This window comes from Anolis sagrei, chromosome 1 (genome assembly GCF_037176765.1).
Source record: "Anolis sagrei isolate rAnoSag1 chromosome 1, rAnoSag1.mat, whole genome shotgun sequence".
NCBI classification, from domain to species: domain Eukaryota; kingdom Metazoa; phylum Chordata; class Lepidosauria; order Squamata; family Dactyloidae; genus Anolis; species Anolis sagrei.
In genome coordinates, this window is record NC_090021.1 from 339,648,338 (window position 1) to 339,668,514 (window position 20,177).

At 45.0% G+C, this 20,177-nt stretch overlaps 2 protein-coding genes across 3 annotated transcripts in view; one reads left to right on the forward strand and one right to left on the reverse strand.

Annotated features, from left to right (window-relative positions):
- The window catches only part of PYGL (glycogen phosphorylase L), an 89,360-nt gene extending 78,539 nt beyond the window's left edge, over positions 1 to 10,821 (forward strand). For both annotated transcript variants that reach the window (XM_060753120.2, XM_067463122.1), the window contains 3 exons: positions 3,587 to 3,721; positions 6,170 to 6,236; positions 9,941 to 10,821. In XM_060753120.2, coding sequence (XP_060609103.1) covers positions 3,587 to 3,721; positions 6,170 to 6,236; positions 9,941 to 10,141 — 403 coding nt within the window. In that variant the 3' untranslated portion in view covers positions 10,142 to 10,821. The remainder of the gene's footprint in view (positions 1 to 3,586; positions 3,722 to 6,169; positions 6,237 to 9,940) is intronic.
- Positions 10,822 to 20,177, reverse strand: part of ABHD12B (abhydrolase domain containing 12B) — a 73,579-nt gene continuing 64,223 nt past the window's right edge. The window contains exons 11-13 of the mRNA XM_067463123.1: positions 18,645 to 18,723; positions 15,399 to 15,523; positions 10,822 to 10,989 (exon numbers count right to left, since the gene is read on the reverse strand). Of these exons, the coding sequence (XP_067319224.1) occupies positions 10,965 to 10,989; positions 15,399 to 15,523; positions 18,645 to 18,723 (229 nt within the window). The 3' untranslated portion in view covers positions 10,822 to 10,964. The remainder of the gene's footprint in view (positions 10,990 to 15,398; positions 15,524 to 18,644; positions 18,724 to 20,177) is intronic.

A 20,177-nucleotide genomic window follows, 5' to 3' on the forward strand; every position in this document is an offset into this window, starting at 1 on the left:
AATATACAACAAACAATATCTCTGGTGAGTCTTCTTCTTTACACAATATGCAGACACACAGCAAAAATAATATAGTCTTTCTACTTAGTTTATCAGTAGAATGTCCTTATCTTGCCTCAAACAAGCAGTTTCCTTGGCACTCCAAACGGTCTAGTATTCAGCTTTCAAGACGCTGCATAACCACTCCCAGCAACAGCCAAAGGTTTCTTCAGCTCAAACGAGCCATCGAGCTAAGTTCAAAGCTTGCAAACCTAGTGCCTTGTTATATGCTGAAGTAGATAACACACCCAATTAACTTGTGGCAGCTGTAACAGAAAAGGTTCTGATCCTCCTTGTGACTTAGAAAAAGCCTGTTGTAAACCTCTAGTAGCAACAAAACAGACAAGAGTTCTTTCTCCCGCTCTGGACATTATTCCACAGGTATATAATAAATTCAACTTGCCTAACTTCACAACCCTTGTGGATATCTGTCATAGATGTGGGTGAAATGTCAGGAGAGAATGCTTCTGGAACATGGCCATACAGCCCAGAAAACTCACAGCAACCCAGTGAGTCCTGCCATGAAAGCCTTCAACAACAACTTTACTTACTTACTTAGGCAATCCCTCGTTGGATGAGTAGGATAGTCTTCCATGATCAGTATTCTTGTGGATCCGTAGGTGGCTGTGGAGCCCTATTCTTGACCAGCATCTTTTCCCACAGTGAGGGCATTGGTTTCCAGACGGAAGGCGGTCTCGGTCGGGGTTGGCTTGACGCGCCTTCCTCCTGGCACATTTCTCTCTTTCACCCTCTATTTGTGCCTCTTCAAATTCTGCAGCACTGCTGGTCACAGCTGACCTCCAGCTAGAGCGCTCAAGGGCCAGGGCTTCCCAGTTTTCAGTGTCTATGCCAGAGCTTTTAAGGTTGGCTTTGAACCCATCTTTAAATCTCAACATCAAATCAATTGCCAGTTAATACCTCCCAAACAAAGGATGCCTCCAGGCAACAATATTGATTGACTTTGCAGTTGCAAGGTTACTCAATGCTAATCAAGCTTGCCAATTGCAACATTTACATAGATGAGGGTTCTATCCACAGAGCTATATACACTCCACTTGTCAACAGACCTCTGAACAAACCTCTGAGGATTCTTGCCACAGGTGCAGGCCAAACGTCAGGAAAGAATGCTACTGGAACATGGCAATATAGCCCGAAAAAAACTCACAGCAGCCCAATTTGATTATAAATGTTCTCTTTAGGAATCTCTTGGTTCTCCTGTGTGACTCTGTGGTCAGCTTCCTCACTCACGTTGGAGGACCTAGAGCAGTGGTTCTCAACTTGCGGGTCCCCAGGTGTTTTGGCCTACAACTCTCAGAAATCCCAGCCAGTTTACCAGCTGTTGGGATTTCTGGGAGTTGAAGGCCAAAAACATCTGGGGACCCCAGGTTGAGAACCACTGACCTAGAGGTTTCTACGAGAGCCCATATCTAGGAATCTGAGCACCACATTTTTCTGGAAGTTGCCTATAGAGTCATAGAATCATAGAATCAAAGAATCAAAGAGTTGGAAGAGACCTCATGGGCCATCCAGTCCAACCCCATTCTGCCAAGAAGCAGGAATATTGCATTCAAATCACCCCTGACAGATGGCCATCCAGCCTCTGCTTAAAAGCTTCCAAAGAAGGAGCCTCCACCACACTCCGGGGCAGAGAGTTCCACTGCTGAACGGCTCTCACAGTCAGGAAGTTCTTCCTAATGTTCAGGTGGAATCTCCTCTCTTGTAGTTTGAAGCCATTGTTCCGCGTCCTAGTCTCCAAGGAAGCAGAAAACAAGCTTGATCCCTCCTCCCTGTGGCTTCCTCTTACATATTTATACATGGCTCTCATATCTCCTCTCAGCCTTCTCTTCTTCAGGCTAAACATGCCCAGTTCCCTAAGCCGCTCCTCATAGGGCTTGTTCTCCAGACCCTTGATCTGGCAAAAGCGGGAGGCGGGCGAGAGGGCTTGGCGCGAAGCTAGGCCTCGCGACGAGATCCCCTCGCCCGCCTCTTGCCCTCGCCGAATGGTTGAGAACTGCTGTTTTAGATCATAACCTTTTGGAAAACCAGAATTTCCAAAGCCTTTTGGAAGTGTGATCTTTTGGAGATTAATTGGCATTGACACCATTTGGAATTTATTTCTTTTTGTAAAGTATTATCTTCCTGAGAAGAGACAAAAACTTGTTTGACTATATTTTGTCTTTAGTGGTAAATATCCACTAGTATTCATGCAAGGCAAATTAGGTTTCTCAGCTGTTAGACTGATAAAATTAGCAATCTCTCTGAACTGTCAGGAACAAAGATTATGCCAATGCACAAAATACATATAGCAAATCTTCAGCAGTGTTATTTCAGTTGCCCAAAAACATCTACTCTCCCTTAAAACATCTTGATTTAAATCATGCTTTCAAGAGACAAAATTAAAGAAGACTTGGTTAAAAGTAACGTATCTGGTTTACTCATAACCTTCATGTATTCAGCATCTAGGTGCATAACTTGTCAATCCAGTTACAGATAGGATTTGAAGTAGTTTCTCTGTGCAGATAACACAGGGCATCTTTCTTATGATCTTAATAGTCCAAAGGTTAAAGCATCTCGGTGTTCTGATGGTGTCTGAAGTTTAAAAATGGAGTCTGAGATCTGAATAGTCCCAGATATAATCACATGGTCTATAGTTCCTTCCACAGCATAGAATTCAGGAAAACTGCATAGCAGTACACATATACAATACAGTAAGCTATCTTCATAGAATCATAGAATCAAAGAGTTGGAAGAGACCTCAAGGGCCATCCAGTCCAACCCCCTGCCAAGAAGCAGGAATATTGCATTCAAATCACCCCTGACAGATGGCCATCCAGCCTCTGCTTAAAAGCTTCCAAAGAAGGAGCCTCCACCACACTCCGGGGCAGAGAGTTCCACTGCTGAACGGCTCTCACAGTCAGGAAGTTCTTCCTCGTGTTCAGATGGAATCTCCTCTCTTGTAGTTTGAAGCCATTGTTCCATTGTGTCCTAGTCTCCAAGGAAGCAGAAAACAAGCTTGCTCCCTCCTCCCTGTGGCTTCCTCTTACATATTTATACATGGCTATCATATCTCCTCTCAGCCTTCTCTTCTTCAGGCTAAACATGCCCAGCTCCTTAAGCCGCTCCTCATAGGGCTTGTTCTCCAGACCCTTGATCATTTTAGTCGCTCTCCTCTGGACACATTCCAGCTTGTCAATATCTCTCTTGAATTGTGGTGCCCAGAATTGGACACAATATTCCAGGTGTGGTCTAACCAAAGCAGAATAGAGCATGGGGAGCATGACTTCCTTAGATCTAGACACTATGCTCCTATTGATGCAGGCCAAAATCCCATTGTCATGGCAGAAGACTTAGAAATTCACAGAAAGGTGTTCTCTCAGGTTAAAATAACAACAATAATTTGTCTGTTTGCAATTTTTCACTGTCATGGGGAGGGCTATATTCCACTCCTACATATATAAATGTTTTTGGTATAAGATCTTGGGTAGGTTGGGACCACCATTTCCCCTTCTGGTCTTAAAGCCCTGTCTTCCCACTGTTTTCCCTCCAGGTACAAAGCTCAGGAGTATTACGACCGGCTCCCTGAGCTCAAGCAAGTGATGGACCAGATCAAGAGCGGCTTCTTTTCACCCAAAGACCCCGACATGTTCAGAGACATCGTCAACATGCTGTTCCAACATGACCGGTCAGTGCAGAGAGATCAAATCTTTTTTTTCCCCCTTACAAGATAGCAGGTTAAGTATCTCTTATCCAGAATACTTCGGACCAGAAGCGTATTTTGGATTATTTGGGGTGTTCAAATACTTGGATATACATAATGAGAGATCTTGTACATGGGAACCAAGTCTAAACAATAAGTTCATATTTCATATGAACTTATGACTTGGTGTTTTATATGGTTTTATTCTGTTTGATTGATTGATATGTGTTTTAATTGCTTATATATTTAGATTGTTTATATTTTGATGAGATGTATTTTATTGTTTACCTTTGCGGCAGTTAATTTTTGGGCTTAAGTCCCCTTTGGGGCCAAGAAAGACGGGGTAGAAATTTATTTATTGAGGTTCTGGGTTTTAGCCTGCCACTTTTGGACTCTCGCTTGCTGAGGTGTTCCAGCGAGTGTCTCTGTAGATCTTAGAAAATTATGTCTGGATTTAAGTCGTTGACGTGCTGGCTGATACCCAAACAGGGGATGAGCTGGAGATGTCTCTGCCTTGGTCCTTTCACTATTGGCTGCTACTTCCCGGCGGATGTCAGGTGGTGCAATACCGGCTAAGCAGTGTAATTTCTCCAGTGGTGTAGGGCGCAGACACCCCGTGATAATGCGGCATGTCTCATTAAGAGCCACACCCACTGTTTTAGCGTGGTGAGATGTGTTCCACACTGGGCATGCGTACTCAGCAGCAGAGTAGCATAGCGCAAGGGCAGATGTCTTCACTGTATCTGGTTATGATCCCCAGGTTGTGCCAGTCAGCTTTCGTATGATATTGTTTCTAGCACCCACTTTTTGTTTGATGTTCAGGCAGTGCTTCTTGTAGGTCAGAGAATGGTCCAAAGTGACTTCCCAGGTCATCCTCAGAGCTCGGGATGCTTGTCTGTTCTTAAGGTGAAAGGCACATGTCTGTGTTTTAGATGGATTAGGGATCAGTTGGTTTTCCCTGTAATAAACAGTAAGAGCACCTAGAGCTTCGGAGAGCTTCTGTTCAACCATCTCAAAGCTCCCTGCTTGAGCGGTAATGGCACGATCATCAGCATAGATGAAACTCTCTGTCCCTTCTGGCAGTGGCTGGTCATTTGTGTAGATGTTGAAATGAGGGGTAGAAATGAGGTAAACAATAATAAATAATAAATAGTAAACAACAATAATAGGGTTGTTGTAGGTTTTTTCGGGCTATATGGCCATGTTCTACAGGCATTTCTCCTGATGTTTCGCTTGCATCTATGGCAAGCATCCTCAGAGGTAGTGAGGTAGTCACCTCACTTCCTCTGAGGATGCTTGCCATAGATGCAGGCAAAACGTCAGGAGAAAATGCCTCTAGAACACGACTATATAGCCCGAAAAAACCTACAACAACCCAATGATTCCGGCCATGAAAGCCTTCGACAATATATTGAACAATAATAATAGGTAATAATAATAATAATAATAATAATAATAATAATAATAATAATAATCAAAGCCAGAATTGAAAAGTCGACGACACATCCTAAGTATAACTCTGCAAGGAAGCAGATGAAACAATAGATCACATCCTTAGCTGCTGCAAGAAGATTGGACAGACTACAAGCAGAGGCACAACACCTTTGCTCAGGTGATCCATTGGAACTTGTGACACAAACACCATCTGCCTGCGACAAAGAACTGGTGGGATCACAAGCCAGAAAAAGTTACAGTAAATGAACACATCAAGCTACTCTAGGACTTCCGAATTCAGACAGACAAAGTTTTGGAGCACAAGACTCCTGACCTCACGATTGTGTTAAAAAACAGAGTGTGGATTGTCGATGTTGCAATCCCAGGTGACAGCAGGATTGAAGAGAAACAACTGGAAAAGCTGGCACGAAATGAGGATTTAAAGATCAAATTGCACAGACTGTGGCACAAGTCAGTCAAGGTGGTCCCAGTAGTGATTGGCACACTGGGTGCAGTGCCTGGCCCTTGAGCGCTCCAGCTGGAGGTCAGCCGTGACCAGCAGTGCTGCAGAATTTGAAAAGGCACGAATGGAGGGTGAAAGAGAGAAACATGCCAAGAAGAAGGCGCGTCAAGCCTACCGAGACCAAGACCGCCTTCCACTTGGAAACCGATGTCCTCACTGCGGGAGAAGATGCAGATCAAGAATAGGGCTCCACAGTCCCCTACGGACCCACCAGAACACTGATCCTGGAAGACTATCCTACTCGGCCAACGAGGGAACGCCTAAGTAAGTAAAGTAAGTAAGTCCCTGATTTTGAACTTTTACAGAGTCCTGGGGGGTGGGTGTCACCTCCGATCTCAGGATTACTTCATAGTTCCATCAGACGATGAATTGCCTCGTGGTTACATCAGCCACTAAGGCTTGCCTAGTCATCCTGACTTTGGAATGACTCATGAATATACTTGACTTACACACAAATTCTCTCTTTCTTTGGACAGGTTCAAGGTCTTTGCAGACTACGAAGCCTACGTCAGATGTCAAGACAAAGTCAGTCAGCTCTACATGGTAAGCAAGGTCTGGGAGGTGGCATCTTTGTGGCCAGACTTTGGATGGGCAACCCAAGCATTCTCAATTGGCCAAGCCAAGCATTTCCAGTGGTCAACTACAATGCCATTTCACTCTGGGCCACCATAGTTCAAGACAGATATTGACAAGCTGGAAAGGGGTAACAAAGGATGCATCTGCATTGTAGAATAAATGCAATTTGACGACACTTTGATTGTCGTGATTGCCATGACTGCCATCTTTACATAATTGAAAATATGTTATTTAGGAAATGGAGTGAGCTTGTTTTGCTTTTTCCAGAGATTAAAATAGTGGAAGCATGTGTTCGAATTGCAAGAAGAGATTTGATGTAAACATTTAGAACAGGCATGGGCAAACTTTGGCCTTCCCTCCATGTGTTTTGGACTTCAACTCCCACAATTCCTAACAGCTGGTACAGTTAGTTGTGGGAGTTGAAGTCCAAAACATATGGAAGGAGGGCCCAAGTTGACCCATGCCCTTGTTCTCTTTGAACCGGGCACTTAAGTCAATCAAGGGATCATCTGCATACCCATGTTGTGGGAGTTGAAGTCCAAAACACCTGGAGGGATGGCCCCAAGTTGGTCCAGGCCCTTGTTCTCTTGGAACCGGACACTTAAGTCAATCAAGGGATCATCTGCATAGCCATGTTGTGGGAGCTGAAGTCCAAAACATATGGAGGGAGGGCCCAAGTTGACCCATGCCCTTGTTCTCTTGGAACCGGACACTTAAGTCAATCAAGGGATCATCTGCATAGCCATGTTGTGGGAGTTGAAGTCCAAAACACCTGAAGGGAGGGCCTGAGTTAACCCATGCCCTTGTTCTCTTGGAACCAGACACTTAAGTCAATCAAGGGATCATCTGCATACCCATGTTGTGGGAGTTGAAGTCCAAAACATATGGAGGGAGGGCCCAAGTTGACCCATGCCCTTGTTCTCTTGGAACCGGACACTTAAGTCAATCAAGGGATCATCTGCATATCCATGTTGTGGGAGTTGAAGTCCAAAACACCTGGAGGGATGGCCCAAGTTGACCCATGCCCTTGTTCTCTTGGAACCGGGCACTTAAGTCAATCAAGGGATCATCTGCATAGCCATGTTGTGGGAGTTGAAGTCCAAAACACCTGGAGGGATGGCCCAAGTTGACCCATGCCCTTGTTCTCTTGGAACCGGGCACTTAAGTCAATCAAGGGATCATCTGCATAGCCATGTTGTGGGAGTTGAAGTCCAAAACATATGGAGGGAGGGCCCAAGTTGACCCATGCCCTTGTTCTCTTGGAACCGGGCACTTAAGTCAATCAAGGGATCATCTGCATAGCCATGTTGTGGGAGTTAAGTCCAAATCACCTGGGGGGGGGGGGGGGGGCAAGTTGGTCCATGTCCTTGTTCTCTTGGAACCGGGCACTTAAGTCAATCAAGGGATCATCTGCATACCCACGTTGTGGGAGTTGAAGTCCAAAACATATGGAGGGATGGCCCAAGTTGACCCATGCCCTTGTTCTCTTGGAACCGGGCACTTAAGTCAATCAAGGGATCATCTGCATACCCACGTTGTGGGAGTTGAAGTCCAAAACATATGGAGGGATGGCCCAAGTTGACCCATGCCCTTGTTCTCTTGGAACCGGGCACTTAAGTCAATCAAGGGATCATCTGCATACCCATGTTGTGGGAGTTGAAGTCCAAAACACCTGGAGGGATGGCCCAAGTTGACCCATGCCCTTGTTCTCTTGGAACAGGGCACTTAAGTCAATCAAGGGATCATCTGCATAGCCATGTTGTGGGAGTTGAAGTCCAAAACACCTGGAGGGATGGCCCAAGTTGACCCATGCCCTTGTTCTCTTGGAACCGGGCACTTAAATCAATCAAGGGATCATCTGCATAGCCATGTTGTGGGAGTTGAAGTCCAAAACACCTGGAGGGATGGCCCAAGTTGACCCATGCCCTTGTTCTCTTGGAACCGGGCACTTAAGTCAATCAAGGGATCATCTGTATAGCCAGGTTGTGGGAGTTGAAGTCCAAAACACCTGGAGGGATGGCCCACGTTGACCCATGCCCTTGTTCTCTTGGAACCGGGCACTTAAGTCAATCAAGGGATCATCTGCATACCCATGTTGTGGGAGTTGAAGTCCAAAACATATGGAGGGATGGCCCAAGTTGACCCATGCCCTTGTTCTCTTGGAACCGGGCACTTAAGTCAATCAAGGGATCATCTGCATACCCATGTTGTGGGAGTTGAAGTCCAAAACACCTGGAGGGATGGCCCAAGTTGACCCATGCCCTTGTTCTCTTGGAACCGGGCACTTAAATCAATCAAGGGATCATCTGTATAGCCATGTTGTGGGAGTTGAAGTCCAAAACACCTGGAGGGATGGCCCACGTTGACCCATGCCCTTGTTCTCTTGGAACCGGGCACTTAAGTCAATCAAGGGATCATCTGCATACCCATGTTGTGGAGTTGAAGTCCAAAACACCTGGAGGGATGGCCCAAGTTGACCCATGCCCTTGTTCTCTTGGAACCGGGCACTTAAGTCAATCAAGGGATCATCTGCATAGCCATGTTGTGGGAGTTGAAGTCCAAAACATATGGAGGGATGGCCCAAGTTGACCCATGCCCTTGTTCTCTTGGAACCGGGCACTTAAGTCAATCAAGGGATCATGTGCATAGCCATGTTGTGGGAGTTGAAGTCCAAAACATATGGAGGGATGGCCCAAGTTGACCCATGCCCTTGTTCTCTTGGAACCGGGCACTTAAGTCAATCAAGGGATCATCTGCATACCCATGTTGTGGGAGTTGAAGTCCAAAACACCTGGAGGGATGGCCCAAGTTGACCCATGCCCTTGTTCTCTTGGAACAGGGCACTTAAGTCAATCAAGGGATCATCTGCATAGCCATGTTGTGGGAGTTGAAGTCCAAAACACCTGGAGGGATGGCCCAAGTTGACCCATGCCCTTGTTCTCTTGGAACCGGGCACTTAAATCAATCAAGGGATCATCTGCATAGCCATGTTGTGGGAGTTGAAGTCCAAAACACCTGGAGGGATGGCCCAAGTTGACCCATGCCCTTGTTCTCTTGGAACCGGGCACTTAAGTCAATCAAGGGATCATCTGCATACCCATGTTTGGGAGTTAAAGTCCAAAACATATGGAGGGATGGCCCAAGTTGACCCATGCCCTTGTTCTCTTGGAACCGGACACTTAAGTCAATCAAGGGATCATCTGCATACCCACGTTGTGGGAGCTGAAGTCCAAAACACCTAGAGGGAGGGCCCAATTTGGTCCATACCCTTGTTCTCTTGGAACTGGACACTTAAGTCAATCAAGGGATCATCTGCATACCCATGTTGTGGGAGTTGAAGTCCAAAACACCTGGAGGGAGGGCCCAATTTGGTCCATACCCTTGTTCTCTTGGAACCGGGCACTTAAGTCAATCAAGGGATCATCTGCCTACCCATGTTGTGGGAGTTGAAGTCCAAAACACCTGGAGGGAGGGCTCAAGTTGGCCCATGCCCTTGTTCCCTTGGAACCGGACACTTAAGTCAATCAAGGGATCATCTGCATACCCATGTTGTGGGAGCTGTAGTCCAAAACATATGGAGGGAGGGCCCAAGTTGACCCATGCCTGGTATATAGAAATCAGACATTTCTCCTGATGTGGGTCGGATTTCTAAGAGGTGGTTTCCTTTGCAGAACTCCAAGGAGTGGACCAAGATGGTGATCCGGAACATTGCTTCCTCGGGGAAGTTCTCCAGCGATAGGACCATCAAGGAGTACGCGCGGGACATCTGGGGCGTGGAGCCCTCCGACCTGCGGATCCCGCCTCCCAATGTGCCCCGGGACGTGGCCGACGAGATGCTGGCCAACGACGCCACGGGGAAGCTGCACATGTGAATCCGGAGAGGGATGGGAAGCACATCCCCATCGTCGCCTAGTGAATAACAGTAGTAGATGCTACCTGTTGTTTCTTTACATTGCGTGTAATGGGAGGGGCTTTGGGCGAAATGCAGAAATGCAGACTGGGCGGCAAGTGCATGCTTTGCAGATTTTAAATTTAGTTTCGGTGCGGCACAAGAGTTTTTCCCATTTGGAGTCTCTGTGCATTCTTTGCAAAACCAGTTTCCATGATCCTAGAGAGGAAGAGACGGGTGTGGGGAAGTCAAACATTTGCTGTCTTTGAAGCCAGAGATAAGAGCAGGGCAAAAGTTATTGTGTCTGTCATTAATCCGTTGAGAGTTTAGATTAACAGCCAGCTCCACCTTGCCTGTATCTTTCCAAATAGCCTGACCGATGTGCTTTAAACAATATACCCTGCGGTATATCACAGGTGCGGTCTACCTATCAGGTGCTACGACGTTTCTTCGGGAAATTGCCATTTGTGTGCTCAGCAGCTCCCGGCTTGGTCCACGTGTAGTGGCATCTGTGCAAAGCATCCCAATTTTTGGCAGAGCCCCAAAACATCTCTCTGTGTTGTTACCGCCCCATTCATCGCACACCGTCTAGTTGCTTCCAATGTAGGATCGTACATTCCTGGAAAAAAAAATCTGCATGACAAAAATAAAACGAAACCCACATTTGTTGTCGTAGTTTCTTTTATTTAGAATAATAATTATTATTATAATATCAGTGGCAGTTCTGGAATGGAAAGTCTTCTTGCTGGTGTGCGAGGATGTGATGCGTGGTCTCAAAGTTGTGAGCGGATTTGGCAAAGAGGGTGTCACTTAACGCTCTTGAGGAAGTTTCTGTTAGGGCAGAAAAAGCAAATTGGTTTAGTCAGAGACGCTGTTACACAATGTCCCCAGTTGTTTGGCTCACTTTTACCACTTCATCACATTTATTTATTTATGTATTTACTAGCTGTGCCCTGCCACGCGTTGCTGTGGCCTTTAGTAAGAGTTTTGAAGTCTCTGCCTGGCCTCTCTTCCTTCCTTCACTCGCCCTCTTTCCCTCTTTCTCTCTCTCTTTCCCTCTTTCTCTCTCTCACACTCCTTCATTTCCCCTCTTTCTCTCTCTTTCCCTCTTTCTCTCTCTCACACTCCTTCCTTTCCCCTCTTTCTCTCTCTCTTTCCCTCTTTCTCTCTCTCACACTCCTTCATTTCCCCTCTTTCTCTCTCTCTTTCCCTCTTTCTCTCTCTTTCCCTCTTTCTCTCTCTCACACTCCTTCATTTCCCCTCTTTCTCTCTCTTTCCCTCTTTCTCTCTCTCACACTCCTTCCTTTCCCCTCTTTCTCTCTCTCTTTCCCTCTTTCTCTCTCTCACACTCCTTCATTTCCCCTCTTTCTCTCTCTCTTTCCCTCTTTCTCTCTCTCACACTCCTTCCTTTCCCCTCTTTCTCTCTCTTTCTCTCTCTGGCATCCCTCCTTCCTCCCCCTTCTTTATGCTTGTGTGTAAACTTGAGTATCTTCTGTTGGTCATGGGGGTTCAGTGTGGCATGTTTGCCCCAATTCTGTCGTTGGTGGGGTTCAGGATGCTCTTTGAGTCTTGGTGAACTCTGAATCCCAGTGACTACAACTCCCAAATGTCAAGGTCTATTTCCCTCAAGCTCCATCTGTGTGGATATTTGGGCGTATTGAATGCTTTGGTCCGGATCCATCATTGTGTCTTCAAAGTTGCCCCCTCCCTTCTCCCCACCCCTTTGCGCCAGTGCTCATGCTCAGTTGTTTTGCCGTTTTTTCTGTGTGTGGTTGTGTTGTTTTGATTTCTGACTGGATTAGTTTGTACCTAGTGGGTTGTCCTTGGGGCATGGCAATTTTGGTGGAGTTTTGTGTAGGGGTTTTAGAGTTTTGCTTCCCCGTTGGATGCCAGTAGGAAGTTTATAGATATAGATTATTTACAACACATTCTACCCCGCCCTTCTCAACTCAGAGCAGCTAACACTGGCAACAATTCGATGCCGCACTGGACAAATGGACACTAATTTTGGACACAAGACACCTATCAAGCCAACAAGTGACCATCACTCATAAAAACACTGAAAAACACCGCAGAAGGGACTTAAAAAGCCAAAAAAACTCCCAAAAAACATTACAACGTATGCGCAAAACCACATATACACATATATACACACACAAAACACATATACGCAGACTGGGCCACAGCAACGTGTGGCAGGGAGTGGCTAGTAATAATATAAAACCATAAAATACACAATTGATTAAAAACAATAACATTAGTTATACAATCATATGATTCCACCAAAGCCAGCCAGGAAATAAACGTGAATTTAATATGGTGTGTGGGAATGAATGGAAGAATGTATGGATGGAGTTAATAATTTTGGAAACACCAATAAAGGACCAAGGCCTGCAATGACTAACTACCTGGTTGCTGGACTGTAATTAAAAGTTGCTAATAAGAACTGAAAAGTAAACTCTGATAAGAACTGTGATAATGGTTCTTTCAAGTTAAGGAAATGTCTATAACATGTGTTATGTTAAAAAGGAAGTCAACACAAGCCTTGTGTTTGTCACCATCAATCAAGAAGAGTCAACATCTGGCCAGGAAACTGAGATGGAGTCAGGATGGAAGACGTCTATCATTCATTTACAACCTTGGGACGACATCAGCAGAATATTCCTATAAAAGATTCAGTTTAATAATGCTCAAAGTGTGGCAGACCTGAGGAGTCTGGTCCACCTGCCTCTGCTCCATGGGAAGGAGAGAGATGGTGTATTCGGAGAGTGTCATATATGCAATGGGAAAGCACGATTCTGGTCACTTTGGGGCTTCTTTCTCAAGGGAAGAGGAAAAATTGCGCTTTTGGGAGTCCCAGGATTCTATAGTGTCACAAAAATTTAATGTGCAGATTTTATAAATGTGGATTTAATATGATGTGTGGGAATGAATGGAAGGATGTATGAGGCTAATAATTTTGGAAACACCATTAAAATACCCAGGCCTGCAATGACTAACCACCTGCTTGCTGGACTGTAATTAAAAGTTGCTAATAAGAGCTGAAAAGTAAACTCTGATTGGGACAGTGATAACAGAAATGTTCATGCCCAGCACTTTTTGATTTTAAATTTGAATTATTACATTTGGCCCGGCCATAGTTTTTTAAATGCTGTATGTTGTGATATGTTATTGTTATTGCTTATTGTGTATTTTCTGTTTTGAGTTTATTTTAACTGTTTTGTATTGATTATTGTTATTGCTTTTATTGTATGTGTTGTGGGCTTGGCCTCATGTAAGCCGCACCGAGTCCCTTGGGGAAATGGTAGCGGGGTACAAATAATGTATTATTATTATTATTATTATTATTATTATTATTATGTTTACAATGTTAAGAAAGAAGTCAACATAAGATCAACACCAATCAAGAAGATCAACATCTGGCCAGGAAACTGAGATAGAGCCAGGATGGAAGACGTCTATCATTCATTTACAACCTTGGGACGACATCAGCAGAATATTCCTATAAAAGATTCAGTCTAATAATGCTCAAAGTGTGGCAGACCTGAGGAGTCTGGTTCACCCGCCTCTCTGCTCCATGGGAAGGACAGAGATGGTATATTCGGAGAGTGTCAGATAAGCTATGGGAAAGCATGATTCTGGTCACTTTGGGGCTTCTTTCTCAACGAAAGAGGAAGAAGTGCGCTTTTGGAGTCTTGGATTTTGTGCAGGGAGTCAGGTTCTGCTCTACAGAAAACAGAGATCTGATCCTTGGCATTGTGCTTAGGAAAAGGATGCATTTTGGCATTATGGAGTTACTAGCTGTCCCCTGCCATGCGTTGCTGTGGCCCAGTCTGTGGCCCAGTCTGATTACTTTATGGAAAATAAAGTAATCAGAAAGTGTCATTGTTTTTCTTCAGGGGTCCCTTTCAAATCTATGATACTATATTTGTGTGTGTGAATCGTATCTATCTATATCTATGGCTGGATGGCTCTTTGTCAGGAGGGCTTTGATTACGTTTTCTTGCCCTGGTGAAGGGAGTTGGATTGGATGGCCTTAAGTATGGGGTTTCTGTGTGGGAAGTTTGCCCCAGTTCTGTTGTTGGTGGGGTTCAGAACATGCTTTGATTGTAGGTGAACTATAAATCCCAGTAACTACAACTCCCAAATGTCAAGGTCTATTTTCCCCAAACTCCATCTGTGTTTATGTCTGGGCATATGGAATATCCGTGCCAAGTTTGGTCCAGATCCATCATTGTTTGAGTCCATGGTAGTCTCTGGATGTAGGTGAACTACAACTCCCAAACTCAAGGTCAATGCTTACCAAACCCTTCTAGTGTTTTCTATTAGTCATGGGAGTCCTGTATTCCCCGGATGGTTCAATTATATCATGCTATTTGATTGTAGGTGAACTATACATCCCAGCAACTACAACTATCTATCTATCTATCTATCTATCTATCTATCTATCTATCTATCTATCTATCTAATCTATATCTCTATATCTATATCTATATCTATATCTATATCTATATCTATGGCTGGATGGCTCTTTGTCAGGAGGACTTTAATTATGTTTTCTTCCCCTGGTGAAATGAGTTGGATTGGATGGCCTTAAGTATTTTCTGTTGGTCATGGGGGTTCTGGGTGGGACGTTTGCCCTGATTCTGTCGTTGGTGGGGTTCAGAATGCCCTTCGATTGTAGGTGAACTGTGAATCCCAGTGACTACAACTCCCAAATGTCAAGGTCTATTTTCCCCAAACCCCATCTGTGTTCATATTAGGGCGTATTGAGTGCGTGTGCCAAATTTGGTTTGTTTGAGTCCACAGTGCTCTCTGGATGTAGGTGAACTATAACTCCCAAACTCAAGGTCAATGCCCACCAGACCCTTCCAATATTTTCTGTTGGTCATGGAAGTTCTGTGTGCCAAGTTCGGTTCAATTCCACCTTTGGTGGAGTTCAGAATGTTCTATGGTTAGAGGTGAACTATAAATCCCAGCAACTACAACTCCCAAATGTCAAGATTAACAGGTGCTTCTCCAAAGAGGGAGAAAAGGATATGATACATTTTGGATGCATGAGGATCAATGTCATTCTTCGTGTCAAAGTTCTGTCAAAGTTCAGACCTACCCTCTCACACTGGAAATTGCAATAAAAAGAATTGATGCTTTAAAGTGATTGAAAAGTCATTTCTGACAATTTGGTGTCAGAAGTGGGATATTCTTTTCCAATGTGGGAAAGTTATTCTAGACATACTTACTTGAGAATAGATGCAAGTTCAGGGTTGGCGGCAATGTAGTCGTGGCCCAAGCCCATGGAGGCAGGGAAGGGAATAAACTGGACGTGGTCTTTCTTCTCGGAGGCGTTGTGAGCAATTTCAAAGACCTACGAGTGTAGAAAACATGATTGTTTTGAATGTCAGACTTCTAACACCCAAGCAGACTCTAGATCAGGCATAGTCCAACTTTGGACCTCCAGGTGTTTTGGACTCCAACTCCCACAATTCCTAATAGCTTCAGGCCCTGAGGTGTGAGGATTTGAAAAAGGCTGCTGCCTCTGGCTTGTTGCTGAGACCAACGGTTCTAACTGCTATTTCTCACAATTCCTAACAGCTTCAGGCCCTGAGGTGTGAGGATTTGAAAAAGGACACCATGATATGGTGGGTTAACTCGAGAGACATATGTCAGCAGCTGATTGACTGAGCATGGTTCTAACTGCCATTTCTCACAATTCCTAACAGCTTCAGGCCCTGAGGTGTGAGGATTTGAAAAAGGACAACGGTTCTAACTGCCATTTCTCACTATTCCTAACAGCTTCAGGCCCTGAGGTGTGAGGATTTGAAAAAGGACACCATGATATGGTGGGTTAACTTGAGAGACATGTGCCAGCAGCTGATTGACTGAGCGTGCCAGGGGCCAGCATTCTGATTGGCTGTTGCCTCTGGCTTGCTGCTGAGACCAACGGTTCTAACTGCCATTTCTCACTATTCCTAACAGCTTCAGGCCCTGAGGTGTGAGGATTTGAAAAAGGACACCATGATATGGTGGGTTAACTCGAGAGACATGTGCCAGCAGCTGATTGACTGAGCGTGCCAGGGGCCAGGATTCTGATTGGCTGCTGCCTCTGGCTTGCTGCTGAGACCAACGATTCTAACTGCCATTTCTCACAATTCCTAACAGCTTCAGGCCCTGAGGTGTGAGGATTTGAAAAAGGACAACATGATATGGTGGGTTAACTCGAGAGACATATGTCAGCAGCTGATTGACTGAGCATGGTTCTAACTGCCATTTCTCACAATTCCTAACAGCTTCAGGCCCTGAGGTGTGAGGATTTGAAAAAGGACAACGGTTCTAACTGCCATTTCTTACTATTCCTAACAGCTTCAGGCCCTGAGGTGTGAGGATTTGAAAAAGGACACCATGATATGGTGGGTTAACTTGAGAGACATGTGCCAGCAGCTGATTGACTGAGCGTGCCAGGGGCCAGCATTCTGATTGGCTGCTGCCTCTGGCTTGCTGCTGAGACCAACGGTTCTAACTGCCATTTCTCACTATTCCTAACAGCTTCAGGCCCTGAGGTGTGAGGATTTGAAAAAGGACACCATGATATGGTGGGTTAACTTGAGAGACATGTGCCAGCAGCTGATTGACTGAGCGTGCCAGGGGCCAGCATTCTAATTGGCTGCTGCCTCTGGCTTGCTGCTGAGACCAACGGTTCTAACTGCCATTTCTCACTATTCCTAACAGCTTCAGGCCCTGAGGTGTGAGGATTTGAAAAAGGACACCATGATATGGTGGGTTAACTTGAGAGACATGTGCCAGCAGCTGATTGACTGAGCGTGCCAGGGGCCAACATTCTGATTGGCTGCTGCCTCTGGCTTGCTGCTGAGACCAACGGTTCTAACTGCCATTTCTCACTATTCCTAACAGCTTCAGGCCCTGAGGTGTGAGGATATGAAAAAGGACACCATGATATGGTGGGTTAACTTGAGAGACATGTGCCAGCAGCTGATTGACTGAGCGTGCCAGGGGCCAGCATTCTGATTGGCTGCTGCCTCTGGCTTGCTGCTGTGACCAACGGTTCTAACTGCCATTTCTCACTATTCCTAACAGCTTCAGGCCCTGAGGTGTGAGGATTTGAAAAAGGACACCATGATATGGTGGGTTAACTTGAGAGACATGTGCCAGCAGCTGATTGACTGAGCGTGCCAGGGGCCAGCATTCTGATTGGCTGCTGCCTCTGGCTTGCTGCTGAGACCAACGGTTCTAACTGCCATTTCTCACTATTCCTAACAGCTTCAGGCCCTGAGGTGTGAGGATTTGAAAAAGGACACCATGATATGGTGGGTTAACTTGAGAGACATGTGCCAGCAGCTGATTGACTGAGCGTGCCAGGGGCCAGCATTCTGATTGGCTGCTGCCTCTGGCTTGCTGCTGAGACCAACGGTTCTAACTGCCATTTCTCACTATTCCTAACAGCTTCAGGCCCTGAGGTATGAGGATATGAAAAAGGACACCATGATATGGTGGGTTAACTTGAGAGACATGTGCCAGCAGCTGATTGACTGAGCGTGCCAGGGGCCAGCATTCTGATTGGCTGCTGCCTCTGGCTTGCTGCTGTGACCAACGGTTCTAACTGCCATTTCTCACTATTCCTAACAGCTTCAGGCCCTGAGGTGTGAGGATTTGAAAAAGGACACCATGATATGGTGGGTTAACTTGAGAGACATGTGCCAGCAGCTGATTGACTGAGCGTGCCAGGGGCCAGGATTCTGATTAGCTGCTGCCTCTGGCTTGCTGCTGAGACCAACGGTTCTAACTGCCATTTCTCACTTTTCAACAGTGAAGAAGAGATTGCTGGCTGCCAACTATCTTAAACACTGATCATTTTAAGGCAGGAGGCTTATTTTAAAGACTATTTAAAAGGAATATTCTATTCTTTCTGAATTCAGAGAGACTGATGTGTGTGTGTGTGTGTGTGTGTGTGTGTATTCCTACCCTGTTGGAACTTTTGAACTAATGTAAAGATACTGTTCCCTGTTACACGAGCCTGAGTGACATTTTATTATACTGCGGGGTATATCTTGGGCTTAAATACTGTGGTAAAGCTTCTGCTTATTCACATTTACCATCCAGCACATGAGGAATTGTGAGAGTTGGAGTCCAAAAAACACTTAGGAGGGCCTAAGTTTACCCATGCCTGATCTATACTGTAGTGTTCATGCAGTTTGGCAGCACTTGAACTGCTATGGCTTCAGATTATGGAATTCTGGGAGCTACAGTTCTACAAGGGCTTTAGCCTCCTCTGCCACCCAAAAAAAGAGTTCTGGTGCCTTACCAAACTACAAATCCCAGAGTCATAAGAAGGAATGGCAGCATGCTTCAGGAAACAACACAAAGTGAAATGTATGGTGAGCAGGTGGTGACAACCAACCAGCCATATATTTTCACTTGTGAAAATTTGAAAACGCCATTTGAAAACAAACCGAAATACCTCTAGAGATTACCTTTTTCCCCAACTGCACAGGTATGACTTTATCATCTTCCGAGTGCAAGATCAAGAGAGGACTGGACAAGATTTTGACACTGGAGGGAGATTAAAAAAAAAGGAAATGGGGACTATTTTGGGTTTGTTCAAAGTCATCTCCGACATACAATGTGATTCTATCTACTGTCTTCTATATAAATAAAAATGTAATGTTATTTCGTGGGATTAACATAACTCAAAAACCACTGCACGGATTGACACGAAATTTGGACACAAAACACCTATCAGGCCAACGAGTGACCATCACTCATAAAAACACTGAAAAGCACAGCAGAAGAGACTTAAAAAGCCAAAAACAAAACAAAAAATACAACACATGTGCAAACCACATATACACACAAACACACATATATACACTTATACACAAATACACACACACATATATACGCATTAGGCATGTACAATCCATGGTTCTAAATCAGTGGTTTTCAACCTTCCTAATGCCGCGATCCCTTAGTACCATTCCTCATGTTGTGGTGACCTCCAAACATAACGTTATTTTCGTTGCTACATCATAATTTTAATTTCGCTCCTGTTATAAATCATAATCTAAATATCTGATAGGCAGGATGTATTTTCATTCACTGGACCAAATTTGGCACAAATACCTGATACACCCAAATTTGAATACTGGGGGGGTTGGGTGGATTGATTTTGTTATTTGAGAATGTTGGGGTTGCTGGGATTTATAGTTCCCCTAAAATCAAAGAGCCTTCTGATCTCCACCAATGAGGGAATTGAATCAAACTTGGCACACAGAATTACCACGACCAAGAGAAAATACTGGGAGGGTCTGGTGAACAGTGACCTTGCGTTTTTGGAGTTGTAGTTCACCTACATCCAGAGAGCACCGTGGACGCAAACAATGATGTATCTAGGTCGAACTCGGCACAAATACTCAATATGCCAAAATATGAACATTGGTAGAGTTTGGAGAAAATAGACCTTGCCATTTGGGAGTTGTAGTTGTTGGGATTTATAGTTCACCCACAATTAAATAGCATTCTGAACCCCACCAACAATAGAATTGGACCAAACTTCCCACACAGAACCCCCATGACCAACAGAATATACTATCTCAGTTCTTGTGGGTTTTTTCGGGCTATATGGCCATGTTCTAGAGGCATTTCTCCTGACGTTTCGCCTGCATCTATGGCAAGCATCCTCAGAGGTAGAGGTCTCTTGGAATTAGAATTAGAATTCCAACAGACCTCTACCTCTGAGGATGCTTGCCATAGATGCAGGCGAAACGTCAGGAGAAATGCCTCTAGAACATGGCCATATAGCCCGAAAAAACCCACAAGAACTGAGTGATTCCGGCCATGAAAGCCTTCGACAATACATAGAATATACTATGTTTTCTGATGGTCTTTGGCGACTCCTCTGACACCCCCTCGTGACCCCCAGAGGGGTCCCGACCCCCAGGTTGAGAAACACTGTTCTAAATGGTTCTAAAGTACTTACAAAACTAAAGTTCTGGTGGTGAAAACTA